This window comes from Ruditapes philippinarum, unplaced genomic scaffold (genome assembly GCF_026571515.1).
Source record: "Ruditapes philippinarum isolate M1 unplaced genomic scaffold, ASM2657151v2 ctg6651_1_1_1_1, whole genome shotgun sequence".
NCBI classification, from domain to species: domain Eukaryota; kingdom Metazoa; phylum Mollusca; class Bivalvia; order Venerida; family Veneridae; genus Ruditapes; species Ruditapes philippinarum.
In genome coordinates, this window is record NW_026857115.1 from 134,169 (window position 1) to 148,697 (window position 14,529).

The 14,529-nt window shown below is 32.3% G+C and overlaps 2 protein-coding genes and 1 non-coding gene across 3 annotated transcripts; all 3 read left to right on the forward strand.

The window, feature by feature from the left end:
• Positions 1 to 796: 796 nt before the first annotated feature.
• Positions 797 to 4,201, forward strand: LOC132748814 (beta-1,3-galactosyltransferase 9-like). The gene has a single exon (XM_060738453.1). The coding sequence runs from the start codon at positions 911 to 913 to the stop codon at positions 2,222 to 2,224; it is 1,314 nt and encodes a 437-aa protein (XP_060594436.1). The 5' UTR covers positions 797 to 910; the 3' UTR covers positions 2,225 to 4,201.
• Positions 4,202 to 7,789: 3,588 nt separating this feature from the next.
• On the forward strand, positions 7,790 to 7,862 carry Trnat-agu (transfer RNA threonine (anticodon AGU)). Its single transcript has one exon. It is a non-coding gene; the product is annotated as a tRNA-Thr (tRNA).
• A 1,274-nt stretch (positions 7,863 to 9,136) lies between these two features.
• LOC132748810 (uncharacterized) lies at positions 9,137 to 13,762 on the forward strand. The gene is made up of 5 exons (XM_060738448.1): positions 9,137 to 9,282; positions 9,748 to 9,855; positions 10,489 to 10,549; positions 11,048 to 11,144; positions 12,695 to 13,762. Exons 2-5 carry the CDS (start codon positions 9,832 to 9,834, stop codon positions 13,155 to 13,157), a joined length of 645 nt encoding a protein of 214 aa, XP_060594431.1. The 5' UTR covers positions 9,137 to 9,282; positions 9,748 to 9,831; the 3' UTR covers positions 13,158 to 13,762.
• Positions 13,763 to 14,529: the final 767 nt, after the last annotated feature.

Consider the following 14,529-nt stretch of genomic DNA (forward strand, 5'->3'; position numbering starts at 1 on the left):
ACCATAAAGAACTGTAAAATTGACAACATAGGACAGTTATATGTCTTCAAGGTCACCTGTATGCAAAATTTAAATAAAATTTACCGTGTGGTTTATGAGTTATGGATATATTTCTGAACTAAGACTTTGCCATTAGAAGGGCTTATTTTCAGAAATGAGGAAACTGTAAATAATCTGTAATATCATCATTATAAAAAATGTTTTTCTATTGCTCATTGTTAAGAAACAAATAATAACATTCAGGTAACACATTACACAAGCAAAATGTTTGTTTCTAAACAAAATGTTCTTAATACGTATAAAAATGTTACCCTACCCCACCCACTTTTAACACTAATTTTACCATTTCCCTATCTAAATGCCTTATTCAAAATATCCCTAAAATTTATCGAAATGAGGGTCTGTTTTCAAAGTTTGCCTAAATTTTCTCAAAGGTATATTAGTTGATCATGCGAAATATAAAATATTTTTACCGTGTAGTTTTTATTTTATCGAACTTTGAAAATATCTGGTATCATATTTGCCATAAATTTTGGCATTATTTAGCCCAAAAAATACCTAAAATAATTATATAATTTAAATCAAACTTTTTTTCTTCCATAAGGGATCAGAGAGATACATAAATAATGTTAAAAAGAAAAAAAAAAAAATGCCCCTTCTGGGGATTGAACCCACGCCCCTCAATTTCAATGTAGTTTACAAGCGATTCTAGCCTATTTGAATACTCTTCAAAGTGGAGGTAATGCATTACCCATGGTCTACCTTAATTAATGGGTATAGTTTTTCAGTTGGTACGACGGTGTCTAATTGTAAAGTGTATGATCTTAAAATCGATAAGTTGTAAAAAAATAAGTTATTAGACACATTTGTGTAGTTTTTTGTTAATATTCCAGTTAAAACGTTGAGAAACATGTTAGGTTATCGCTTCAGAAGAAAAGTACTAAAAATAGTGTTCTTTATTCATATTTATGTGTTTCTATTCATATTCTATCTGATGTACAGTATGGATATCATGGATAATTCTGCAAGCAAACAAAAATCGGTTAAACCACCTATAGAAGGATATGAAATAAGTAAAACATTGTACAATAAAAACGACATGAATAGAACATTCAATCATATCAAATATATGAATAAAACATTTAAACATCAAAACATAAATAAAATGTTTTACTATCAAAGTGTTAGAAATAAATCGAAAGTGTACATTCCAAAACAAAAGATGTTTACACAAGGTGTAAATCATATGAAATATCGTGTTCAAATAGATCCAAATTTAGTTAAGCTAATCAATTGGACTAACCCAAAGTATCCAATGGACGTGAAATATGTTATAGAAAATAAATATCTCTGCGCGTCAGTAAGGAATTTGGCGGTTTTAGTTGTGGTGAATTCGGCAACAGATCATTTTGACCGCAGACAAGCTATCAGACTAACATGGACTAATGACAAATATTATTCACATCTTGGTACCGTTAGAGTTGTATTCCTTCTAGGTAAAAGCGCAAGCCTTGCTGTACAAATGGGCATAGAAAAGGAAGCTGAAATTTCCAGAGATATACTGCAGGGAAATTTTATGGACACTTATTGTAATCTAACACATAAAGGTATCATGGGGTTAAAATGGATCACAGAACGTTGTCGAAATGCTCAAGTTATTTTGAAAGTTGACGATGATTTTATGGTGAATATGTTCTTATATCTCCGTAAATTAAAAATGCTTCATGATAGGCAAGTTTATTGTGATTATAACTCTGATAAGATACCCCGAGAAGAAAACAATAAGTGGCATGTCAGTGAAGATCATTTCAAAGGCCAAACGCATTACAAACCATTCTGCAAAGGAAAATTTGTTAGTATGGCGAATAGTATTATTCCATATTTATATGAATCGGCGACTAAAACTCCATTTTTCCCATATGATGATGTGCTATTATTTGGCTATGTGATACATAATGTTAAAACGATAAGAGTTAAATCTCTAAAAATGGCAGACATGACCACAAGAAATTATATCGCAAGGAAGTGTTTAGATGTACGTAAATACAAGTGTACGAGATTTGTAATTGGTGCAGATAATGAAAGAGAAATGCGATATACTTGGTACAAAATTTTAAACATTTTTGGAAATGTAAAGTTTAGTCAAAATTCATCTGATGTTTATAAACGGCCATCATTCTTAAAAAACTTACAACAAATACATCATCCAGATGTATTTATTTGAAACTAATTTTCACTTGCAGTGTTATAATTGACCTTGACATCTGTATTATCTCGAATTTGCATTTAGTTTTGTTATTTATCGAATTCATATTTGTAGTAATGATATTCTACCATTTAAACACGAGACAATACAAGCTTTCAGGCAACAGCTAGAAAAAATGTTAAAATAGCCGAAGTGAACATTATTTTTTATAGATTTTGGTAGATTTTTTCCCTATGTGTTTGTATATAAAACTACATTGTATCCCTATTATAAGATTTTAAAGATTTTGCTTTCTCATCTTTTTATCAATTTTGTATTACCATTATATATTATATATTTATCGTGACTTAGTTCTTAAACATGCTGATGACAATACGGGGTATTCATATATACTAGGTGTCATTATTCTACTGCAACGAATGTCCGACCCAATTTAATTTGAAATTGATACAACCAGACTGTAAAAGTCTAAATTTCTATTGTATTTTTTTAAAGAATGCATAAAACACGCAGAACACTTACTTAATAAGTATTGTAAAAAAATGTTCTGTTTGGCTGACATGGTTTATTTTCAAACCATTAAAACGACTCGACAACCAAATTAAACGGTTCTAAATATTTTTACCGTTTGTCTTTATACACGTATTTTATATGACTACTGGGTGCGCCGATACTTAACATGTTCATGTTAATGTGAAAAGCATCAAGCAAAAGGAGGATATATAATCATCAACATTAAAAAGAGGAAACAAGATGTATCTTTAGAAAAAAAGATACTTGTCCGAAGTAAAACTGGTCAACTTCGAATGTTAGTTCTTAGTTTTCCATGTAAAGTCATATAGAAATGTTGGGATAGCTTGCATAAGAAATGACATAATAACTTCTTATAGGGTTTATCTTAACTTTAAGATGTATGTGTTTCTAATTTCGGTAAGTGAACTCAATTTCTAACACCAACATTAACGCAGTCGATAGGCAATTATTTTCATAAATACATGATTAATATGCGATAATATAAGAAAATTATAAATTGAACACATCAATTGAACAGATCAATAATCATATAATATATTAGACTCTTATTTAACATAATAAACTTAGGGTACCTAATAAGTTCTGATATTATTCTGCTATTGAAAGTCAATGGTTGCTATTGAAATTACTGGCTGTAAAGGCTGTAAAGGAAAGTCTGTAGTTTCTATGGAAATCACTGGTTGTTAAGGCAATGTAATGTTTGCTGTTGAAATCATTTGTGGCTTATTTAAATGGAGTACAAAGGCTATAATTTGAACAAACTTTGTAGCAGTCCACTATACATTTTCAGCACCAAATATCCAAGTTCTAGCCTTTGCGGTGACCATCAGGGTGGCCCCATTTTCGATATTATGGCCATAATTTCAACAAACTTGACTTTGACGTCTTATCTGTGATATATACATGATACTGTTCAACAATAAATTCTGATTATGATATGCAGGTTTCATAACCTGACTGTGATCCCCTTTCAAAATTCCATTTTGTTTAGTTCCGCTCATTGTTTTATCGTTAAGGGCACCAGCTTTCTTTACTTAGGTACCATACGCCCCTTTTCATGGAATGGCACGAAATTGTCACAGATAATCGCCCTATGAACACATCTGCGGATGTTTCTGTCGCGGGTCAGCTCAGTCAGGTAGGCAGTATCAATTGGAAATTTGGGGTTGAAGTGAAATGAACGCAACAAAAGATACGATCCTGTAATTATATATAATGCAATTTATGGTACATATACAAAAGTCATTATTTAATTAAATACACAATATTACAATTACTGACATACATGATTCATTAGAGTATATATTAATAAATACAAAATACTTTTATACCTGTAATTATATAAATGAATAAATACAGAAATGGATATATATTTATAGCACAAAATGGCTTTGTTATTGTTTTGAATAATGGCGGAGAAAGGCGTAAGAAGTTATGATTGGTTATTGACCCGTGCAAAAGTAAATCGAATTCAACGAAAAGGAGTTTGTAATACCAACAACTGCATATGACACCCTGTAAGAGTACCATTTAAAACTGATATAATTTGCTATGTGTGTGTATGTGTGTGTATTTAAAATGATATAGACCTTTTTACAGTACGATTTTTTCCATAGCAACGTATGTTGCATTTCGCGCATGCGCATTTTGCGTAGGGCAAAAGCGCAATAACGATAGCATACATTTAGCACTTAAAGTCTTTAAAAGGTGTGATTTCAATTTATGTCACTCAGAAAAAAAAATCTTAGGACGAATTTAAGCGGTAAGTACTTAAAACGTGAATTGATATTTATAACAGATATACAAAAAATTAGCGAGACTTATAATTCAACGACCAAAAGTCCTTTGTTCAAGGTATCATTAGGTGACTTTTTCATCAGTAATTTAAATTAGAACAGCAGGGTGTTAAAGATCACATTTTATTACCCATATATTACATAATATTACACAATTGGTATTCCTTTGAAGGCGGTAAGTGTCAAACAGATGGACACGTGACCGGTTGTTATTTGCCAACTAGTTAACAATGTCATTCAACTGGGTCGTTTTAGTACCATGACATTGTTAATTACTTAAAATAATTTACTTAAAATTATGAAAATGATTAATCGAAATTTAAGTAATTTTTATTTATACCAATCTCATCAATGTTTATTGATTTTGTGAAGTGACAAATAGTGTACGTGACGTGCATTTCCAGGACTGGTGTTACAAGGAACCGGACAAAATGTGTGTTATTCCACCACCCATCTTAACTTCACAAGAGTTTGAAAAATTATTTAAATATATTATGTGACTTAAAACAATTCTGTTTGGCATCTTAGTCAAGTTGGATACAGGATAAAATTAGCTAAAATGAAAACTAAAAATGCATTATATCACGTGTTCCGACTTTTTTTCAGAATGATATTTAACCTCGATTTTAAATGCTATTAAAATCTATATAAAAATGTTATATTTTATATGTAAAAAAATATTTTTCTTTAATATGGACGTGTTCAACAACGATTAAATTGACTTCTTTATTTGCTAATATATATATTTCCACATATTTTTACAACAATAATCTCAATGTCAGGTCAGTGATCGTAAGGGGGAATTCTTAAACAATCGTCTTTTCCATGCCTTTTTTGGGCAATCTTGGCCACAAAGCTATGAAGGCATCTTTTGTGTTTCTGTTAAAAGCTATTTTATATGATTTTCTAATTTTTACCTTAAACAAACTCGGAATTGTCTATGAATTTCTACTTCATTTCTATGTAGGGCATGGCTTTTTTTGCCCTACGCAAATTGCGCATGCGCGAAAAAATACTACTTCCGGTGATTTTTTCATAGCAACGGACCGCGTCGTAAAAAGGTCTATAATCTAGGATAGTTTATTGGAAAAGGTTAAGTATAGGTTAATAAACATTTGCCAGTACAATGTAATAAATACAAAAATAAATAAATAAATAAAACAAATTCAAAAATTTACCATTTACATATTTCGATGTGGAATTATGCTTAAGCCGTCTTACTATAATACAGGCACACGTAAAGATCAAATCCTTCACACAAGATTAAGATTAGGGTGTAGTTCATTGAATGAGGATCTGTTCAGAAGGTCTATTGTGGAAAGTCCAACATGCACATGTGGAATGAGGGAAACTGTATCTCACTTCTTATTGCAATGTACCAAATACAGAAATATACGCGAAAGATTTCTCACTAATTTAAATTGTCCGGCTACAGTAAATAATCTTCTTTACGGCAACGAACATCTCTCTTCTGGTGAAAACAAAACCCTCTTTCAGAATGTCCAAAAATTTATTACACAATCGAAGCGCTTTTTGTAAGAATTACTATCAGTGTGAATAAACTTGGTCTTTCCGTACGCTCATATTTCCTTACATGTTAATCTTAATTATTAAACTCCGATATATATATTCAATCATACCTTTCCTTACATTCTTCCTTTCTTTTAGCATTTCACCATAATTTACTTTTGATTTTCTATAGTGATAATTCAACAATCTATTATTCTCTTATTCTTTGTTGTACATTCAAAGAGCTTACATCTAACCGCAACATTTTTGTATCTTTATCTTGAAAATTACTTTTACTGTATAGGAATTGATATAAGTATTGTTTTACTTGTTTTCCAATCCAGTCTGAACTACATTGTTGTGCAATGTTTGTAAATGTCATTTATGTACAATTTATTGAATAAATAAAGTTTAAACTAAGCCGGTGCTAGGGGGCGTGGACGATAGTTTGTACTTGACAGTACCGTCCATGAACAGGCTGAATCAAACCGAGCCTGCAACATTTTAAATTTTGCCTTAGGGATTCCTGTTTTCTCTATTTTCAAGTCGCGAATAAACCATGTAAACTAGTATATTAAATGAGTGACTGTTTTGAGTTAGTTTGTTTCTTCCACTCAACAAAGAAAAATATGCACGTGCAGTAGTAAGCACTATGTACAATAAATACATGTTAATATATATGTTGTTTGTATACGATGGTGGTGGACTGTTGCCTTGTTTTCCTTGTCTATTTTGTTGTTGTTGCTGTACAATTAAGCATCCCTTTCCATTGCATTTAACTAAATTTGTTTAACTAAATTTTCATAGTAGGACTTGGATATCCTTATGATAAGTCTGACAATAAAATGTACCTGTGTTATTTGAACTGTATATTTTTATATGTTTTCTGATTGCATGTTTGTATAAGTTTGCAGCGGACAAAATGATTTAATTCGCCCACTCAACCCCATCCGCGCGCAAATAGTTCGTTTCACCTTTGCATTTGTACTTTATTTGTTTGACTCGACTTGATTTCATGGCAGCTACTTAAACGTTCATTTTTACTCTCATGTTCTTTATTATGGATAGGTCTGTGTTTTTTTACCTTATTTTCCTTAAATATACCGAGATACCTCGTTAGTTTTATTTATATCCGTCGTTGATATCCTTAAAGGCCCATTATGCCCCTCAGAAATCCTTTTATTTTATTTCTAAAAAGCGTCTATATATATATGTTTGGTGATTCAAAAAAGTTACTCATTTTGCCAATTACCTGAACCATCTTTTGATTTTATTGCCTTTTTGGCAATTAATGCACTTATGTAAACAGTGATATTGAATATTTTGTATGGAGTAAAAATAATAATTCGTTTACATTTTACTACTTTTATAACTACGTGTTACTTTCTTCAGGTGATAAGCATCTTAAATGTTTAAAATCATCATTCAGTCGCTATAAAACTTCAGTTAGCCATTTCTAAAGGACCAAATTAACGGTTTCTGAGGCATAATGTGCCTTTAAAATATCCATGTTAGATCAAAATCTCCATTGTAGCTGTTCACATACAAAACTAAACTCCATATGGAAAGTTTTAATTAAAATTTTCATGTTTTAAACTGATATAAACTATCGGAAATACTGTAAAGATAACCACAGATATATAAACATATACATATTTAGCTCGAACGAATCAGTCTCATATCAAAACGAACTATACATTGCCGCGTTTAACTAGATAACGGGATTTTTATATTATAACAAAATGGCTCCATAGCTCAGTGGTTAGAGCGCCTGTCTAGTAAACAGGAGGTCGAGGGTTCGATCCCCTCTGGAGCCTTTTGTAAAGTCACATTACATTGGCTTCTATTTTCTTATCATAAAATGATGAAAAGCTATCACATTGTTTGACCTTATTCAGAATGTTCATATCGACATTATAAATACAAAGTGTGTAATGCATTTTTTTCTGCATATTTTGCGGTTAGCAGGTTATAAGGATGACCACACTATATAACTATGTATCTCCTATTCAGAAGTTGTTCGACCATGTAGCAATTTTTAAATAATTCGGGAACGGTTGATATGATTGAATCGAGAAGCACGAATTGCTAAACAATGTTTTTGATACCCTCTCAGACATTGATAAAGTAGGGTATATTCTTTCTAATGCAGAGATTGTATTTTTATCTGCCTAAACCTGTTTAAACATGCTGAATAGAAGGAAACTAATTTTATAAAACTAACATTATTTTAAATAACTGTTTTTGTGTTTTAGATGCATTGTATTTGAGGTTTTTTATACTCGCCATCGGCTGCCCGGGTATAGGCTCGTCCTCCAGAGGTATATTAGTCATTTTAGATTTTAGAGGATAGTGCAAGATACAAATTCCCCAACTCCAGAAGCTTCTCCTGGTTCTTTGGCGTGCTATGTGTTTAACCACTCATGCTTGGGACCTCGATTTAAGCTTTCATCCGAAAGACTGTCTTTGTAGTTTTAGTTGGCCAGCCCGGGAATTGAACCCATGATGTCTCACGCTCTAATTGATTGAGCATGCGGACTAGCTAAGAAAATGCCTTTCCAGAGATTACAGTTTTATGCAAATTATCAGACTAAATATTCCATTGTTAATGTTTAGGTGCTAAATTTTCACAAGGTCCAAATGATAAAAAGCAAACATCTTGAGTGAGTTTCGCAACTTCTCCCAGTCCCTCCCGAGCGTGCACATCGCGGAGAAGTCACACGGCAAGTCCAGGTCCAGTCGTCTCAAGTACCAGAGATGATTGGTTGACCTGTCGTGACTAACTCAGGAGGGTGGCGCTAACAAGAGCCGTTTTATGTTTGATGCCTGTTTGCTGTCGTCACGGACCATGGTGCCTTGACAGTATTGTCTTTCCCCCAACGAACGAAGATTAAGTATAAGAAATACCGGCATGAAAAGACGTCCCCGATGTGTAACTTCTAGAGTGGACTGGCAGGACGCTGAGATATTGGACATACGGAATTTCCGGCGCCAAGCTAAAATAAAACTAAAATCATCATCCATGATTTTCGCATAGATATTATTACTATGCTTGTTGACCTACACCATGTTATATAATGCAGTGAGGCATGCTATTGATGATCAGCAAGCGTAAAGAGCTAAAAGTGATGTTAATATATTAACTTGTTTACTTTATACAAGAAAGTTGTACGTAGTGTATTTATATTATTTATACTGCATAATTATTAGTTCTGATGCGGAATACAGTGTTAGAAGGTAAATTCTACGTAATATTTTATTATCATAATTGAATTCTTGACATTATAATATTTTCATATCAATTTTCTGTTGTTTTTTTTTGTTATAATTGTAAATATTTGAACATATAAAGGTAAATACATACGATCTTGTTTATTCTGCTTTAAACCAGATGTTTGTTAACCAATATATCAGGTAATATTTTGTGAGGTATTTCATATACATGTACCTGTTTATTATACCTCAATACATCCTTCAATGTAAAACATAATATAAAATATAATATTAACTTAAATTATTTGGTATTATATTATGATATGCTTTGATAGTTAAATACCAAATATGAATAAATATGACTGTAATTATCCTTGTGACTTCTCCGCAATATTTACTGAATATTCAGCAGTGTGGGCAGTCTTCATTAGAATTGAGATTTAAATATCAAATTATGCATATTCTATTTAATATACATTTCTTTTACAGATTAAATTTCAAGAGAAATAATGTAACTGACAAGGCAGTTTATGTAAAAAAACACATAGAGAGGTTTACAAATATTTGTCAGACATGGATCACACTGTTAAACGCACGGTTAGTTAAAATATACAGTATAGACTATTATCCATAATAATTTTACATTTGTGTAATGGGTCTGTTTTTTTTTTTATAATGGGACGTTGTAGGAGTTTGATATAAATGTTTTTATTGAGTTTTCAGTCGTACTGCATACAACTGTTGGTTAGTTTAACATATACTGTTGACAGAAAATGTCACTGTTAGTATTGATCACAAAAAATGCATCAAAAATGATTCTAATAACATTACAGAAAGAAATGAAAAATGAAGTAGTTTCAAAAGTCATATTTATATGGTTTAAACAAACATTCACGGGACAACTTTGATATGGAGGCAAGAACTGAGCTGGGCTGTACTGTCGGATACCTAAATGTGCAATGATATAAAAGATTTTAAATATTTCAAAGGTGGTTTATCACCATGGTCCCTATAATCGTTATTTGTCTTTTTTTCTGTTTTTTTTTTTTATTCTACAATATGTGATTTCTTCTCACAAATTGATAATTTTGAGTCAAAATGAAGACGATTTGATTAATTAGTCTAGAGCCTTCATTGTATTGCTTAAATGCTTATAAGCATGCCATATTGTAGTTATATTTTTGTACATGTTTAATATACACAATATAGTTTTTTTATTCAATATTTCAGTTATCGTTAGAAACAGATATTTCCTTTTTGTTGGAAAACCTTCGAATCTCATCAGTTAGAGGTAAACTAGCTTTACATGTACATTTTTATACCTATGATTATAACTGAATGACGGAAATTCGTATCCATTTTTCCAATAATACAAATAAATATATTACAATGCCTATTTCGGGGAGATTTATCAAGCACTTTTAGTGTCATACTATTTTATTGTATAATTATACACACGATATACAATTTCACAATTATTAAGTGTACATACAAAAGGGTTGGGCCAAAAGTTCTATCAACATTAAAGTTGGCCTACCCGGGCCTGTTTCAAATACTTCAAATACAAATAGTTTTTCATGCAAAAATGTATTACACAAAATGCTTAAAACGACCAATCAATGATTCATAAGTAAGAAAATACTGAGAGGTATAATATACAAATAGTGTAACATATTAAAAATAAAAAAATATTCGTTGCATAATGTATTTAACTTAACAAGCGCCAATTGCCTTTCTTGCAAAGCATCTTCAGATATAAATATCTTTATTATTATTATTTCTATTATAGGTATAATACTGGCAATGGTGTTTGCACTTGTGGTGGCCGTCGTATTTCACACATTGAATTTTATACTTCATTTCAGAGAAAGACACGTTTTAAACAGGTATCTTTATACTTTTCTTTGAACGTTGATGCAAATTTTAAATAAAATAAATAGCTGATTTTAAATGTGCTGCAAATATGAGATTTGAATTTTTTAAAAAAACGTGACAGTATAATATTGAAGTCATGCTTAATGAAGTTGTAAAAACAGAATTTTATCATGCGTGAATTACTTTCGAGCGTTAATAAATAGAGCTAGGGTTAATGCACCTTTTAGTGCATTGAATCCTGCGCTATTCTTGCATAAAAGTATAAGTCTGACTCGGTAGATACACGTTTTGTCATTTGTTTTTTATGTATAAACAATTCTGTTTCATCATGTCTTTTACGTGAAAGTGGGGTGATATTTGACAATTAGGTGTAAATAATAAAACTAACTGGGTCGTCATAGCATTCAGCTTTTTATGCTCCCCGAAAAATTTCGGGGGAGCATATAGTCGTCGGGTTGTCCGTCCGTCCGTCAGTCCGTCCGACCGTACGTCCCAATTCGTGTCCGGCCCATAACTTAGTTATTTGAAGTCCGATTTTAAAACTATTTCACAGAAATGATCACCATATTGAGACGACATGTCGCGCGCAACATTTGGGTCGCTACCTTGAAGGTCAAGGTCACAGCATGACCTTGCATCAAAATCGTGTCCGGTCCATAACTTCTTTATTTGAAGTCGGATTTTAAAACTATTCCACAGAAATGATCACCATATTGAGACGACGTGTCGCGCCCAACATTTGGGTCGCTACCTTGAAGGTCAAGGTAACATCATGACCTTGCAGCAAAATCCTGTCCAGCCCATAACTTCATTATTTGAAGTCAGATGTTAAAACTGTTTCACAGAAATGATCACCATATTAAGACTTCGTGTCGCACGCAACATTTGGGTCGCTACTTTGAAGGTCAAGGTCACAGCATGACCTTGCAGCAAAATCTTGTCCGGCCCATAACTTTGTTATTTGAAGTCAGATTTTAAAAATATTTTACAGAAATGATCACAATATTAAGATGATGTGTCGCGCGCAACATTTGGGTTGCTATCTTATAGGTCAAGGTCACAGCATGACCTTGCAACAAAATCGCGATCGGCCAGTAACTTCGTTCCTTGAAGTCGGATTTAACAACTATTTCACAAGGATGATCACCATATTGAAACGACGTGTCACATGCACCAATTGGGGTGCTACCTTGAAGGTCAAGGTCACAGCATGACCTTGCAGCAAAATCGTGTCTAGCCCATAACTTCCTTATTTGAAGTCTGATTTTACAACTATTTCACAGAAATGATCACCATATTGAGACAATGTGTCGTGCACAACATTTGGGTTGTTTTTACACTTTGAACTTTGTCTGTGACATAACTCTGACACTACAAGAGGTAAACCTTCCTGTGTCCAAAACCTATTCGGGGAGCATCACCCAGTTCAACCGGCTCTTGTTTAATTAATTGACGTCCTGTGCATGTTATCTTCTCGGCTTAATGTTTACTGTGTGTGCAGTTTTATGCAAGAATAAATGTTATAGATCTCCATAAAGCTGTTTCTCTTATATACTTGCAGAAAGTCCAATTGTTATTATTTTGCAACAACAGTTTTCCACACGATATCAGCGTTCCTTGCTTACGTCATGGTTTATTGTGTTATGACGTATAACGTCTGGCTGTTGGTTTCTATCCTTCTTGGATCTGGCATAGGACAACTTATCATTGGACCATTTATATCTATTCGGCTTGAAAACAGCTACATTTCTGCAAAGAACGAGTCCAATGATGTACTTACCGACCTTCTACCGGAATATGATACTGATAATATTAATGATGATGTGAATAATCGCAACCTTGATCCTGGTAGACAAAATGGTGCTGTGAAACCAAATTCAACTCCCATTGAACTGAAAGATTTCATTATCAACAAACCGAATGAATCCGGTTATAAGAGTTACAATAGGAATAACTTGTTACCATTTACCGAGGTCGACGATGATCAAAAGTCGGAGTACGATAGTCTTATAAGTGATGTTTAACTTTTTATTTCACGTTTTTAGCTCTCCTCGACTATAGATAGAAGAATGGGGAGAGCTATTGTACTCACACAGGTGTCGGCGTCACACTAATGTGCAAGTTGGTATCTCAAAAGTTTCTGAAGGGACAGAATTACTGCCCTTTTTCAACTTAGAAAATTGTACATTACCCAAGCTCTTGTTTTAGTGTGGTCGATGGGGATGTCTTCCCGACAGCATTTGTTAACATATGGTCTAATAATTCATTCAATTTAGAAAAACCCTTTTTTCTTGCACCTGAATATAAGATGTATATAGGAAGGTTTAGTAAATGTTCTATACAGTACACTTTTTAGTTTAATAGATATTTGAATAAATTACTTTTCATGCCTATACTTATATGTTACAAATAAGCTTTATTTTTTTTGACGTCAATACTAATAAATTATATATAATGCTAATGACGTTGTCACGTACATACAGCACGTATGCGCATTACTGCTTTTGCTTATATTTGCATGTGTTAGTCATGTTTGATTGTTAAAATGTTTTTCTTGTAAAGGACTTATACTGTACTTTAGAAGTGTTTGTAATATTAACTTTTAATAAAGTGCATGTTTAATTCTGTGTATTTTGGATCATCCCTTGTACATGTATATCAGTAAATGTGATATGTGGAAACACTTTAAGGTGATAGCATATTTGTAATAAATTGTTTGCATATCTTTGTTAAAAATAAATTGATGGCAGGAAAAATATCAAATAACTGGTGTTTTGATATAACATACTTACATGTCAAACATAACATACTTAAATCTCAGTTGATTGGTCTTACATGTATTTTAAATGTATATGAACTTTATGTACTGTATTTGTAAACGTGAGAAAGAGACTGAAATAAACGAAATAATGTGAAGTACATGTATTAGTATATACACAACATTTATAAGTTATCTAGCGGACACTACGAACAGAGTGACAACGCCATAACATAATGCATCCACAAATACAATGTATAATAACAAGAGCTGTCAGGGGAGACAGCATGCTCGACTAATTAAATACTGGGCGCAGTAAAGGAAGACAAAACTATGAACAAAATTATGACATATACATGTATATATAATAGTGACCTCCAAAGGAACATTCCTTTAGTTTGGATGAAATTGGCTTAGCGGTTTATGAAAACATGTCCTTCAAAGTAAAATTTTATAGACGCTGGATGTCCTGTGATCACAAAAGCTCACCTTACTTTGTTACTTTGTGACAGAAGAGCCAATATAAAAGTTACAGGAAAAAATATTTTATTATGAACCAAAACTTTAATCTGAAATCTGAACGCCGACAGGGGTGAGTAGGCCTTTGTATATCAAACTAAAAAAAGAAAACGTTGTTG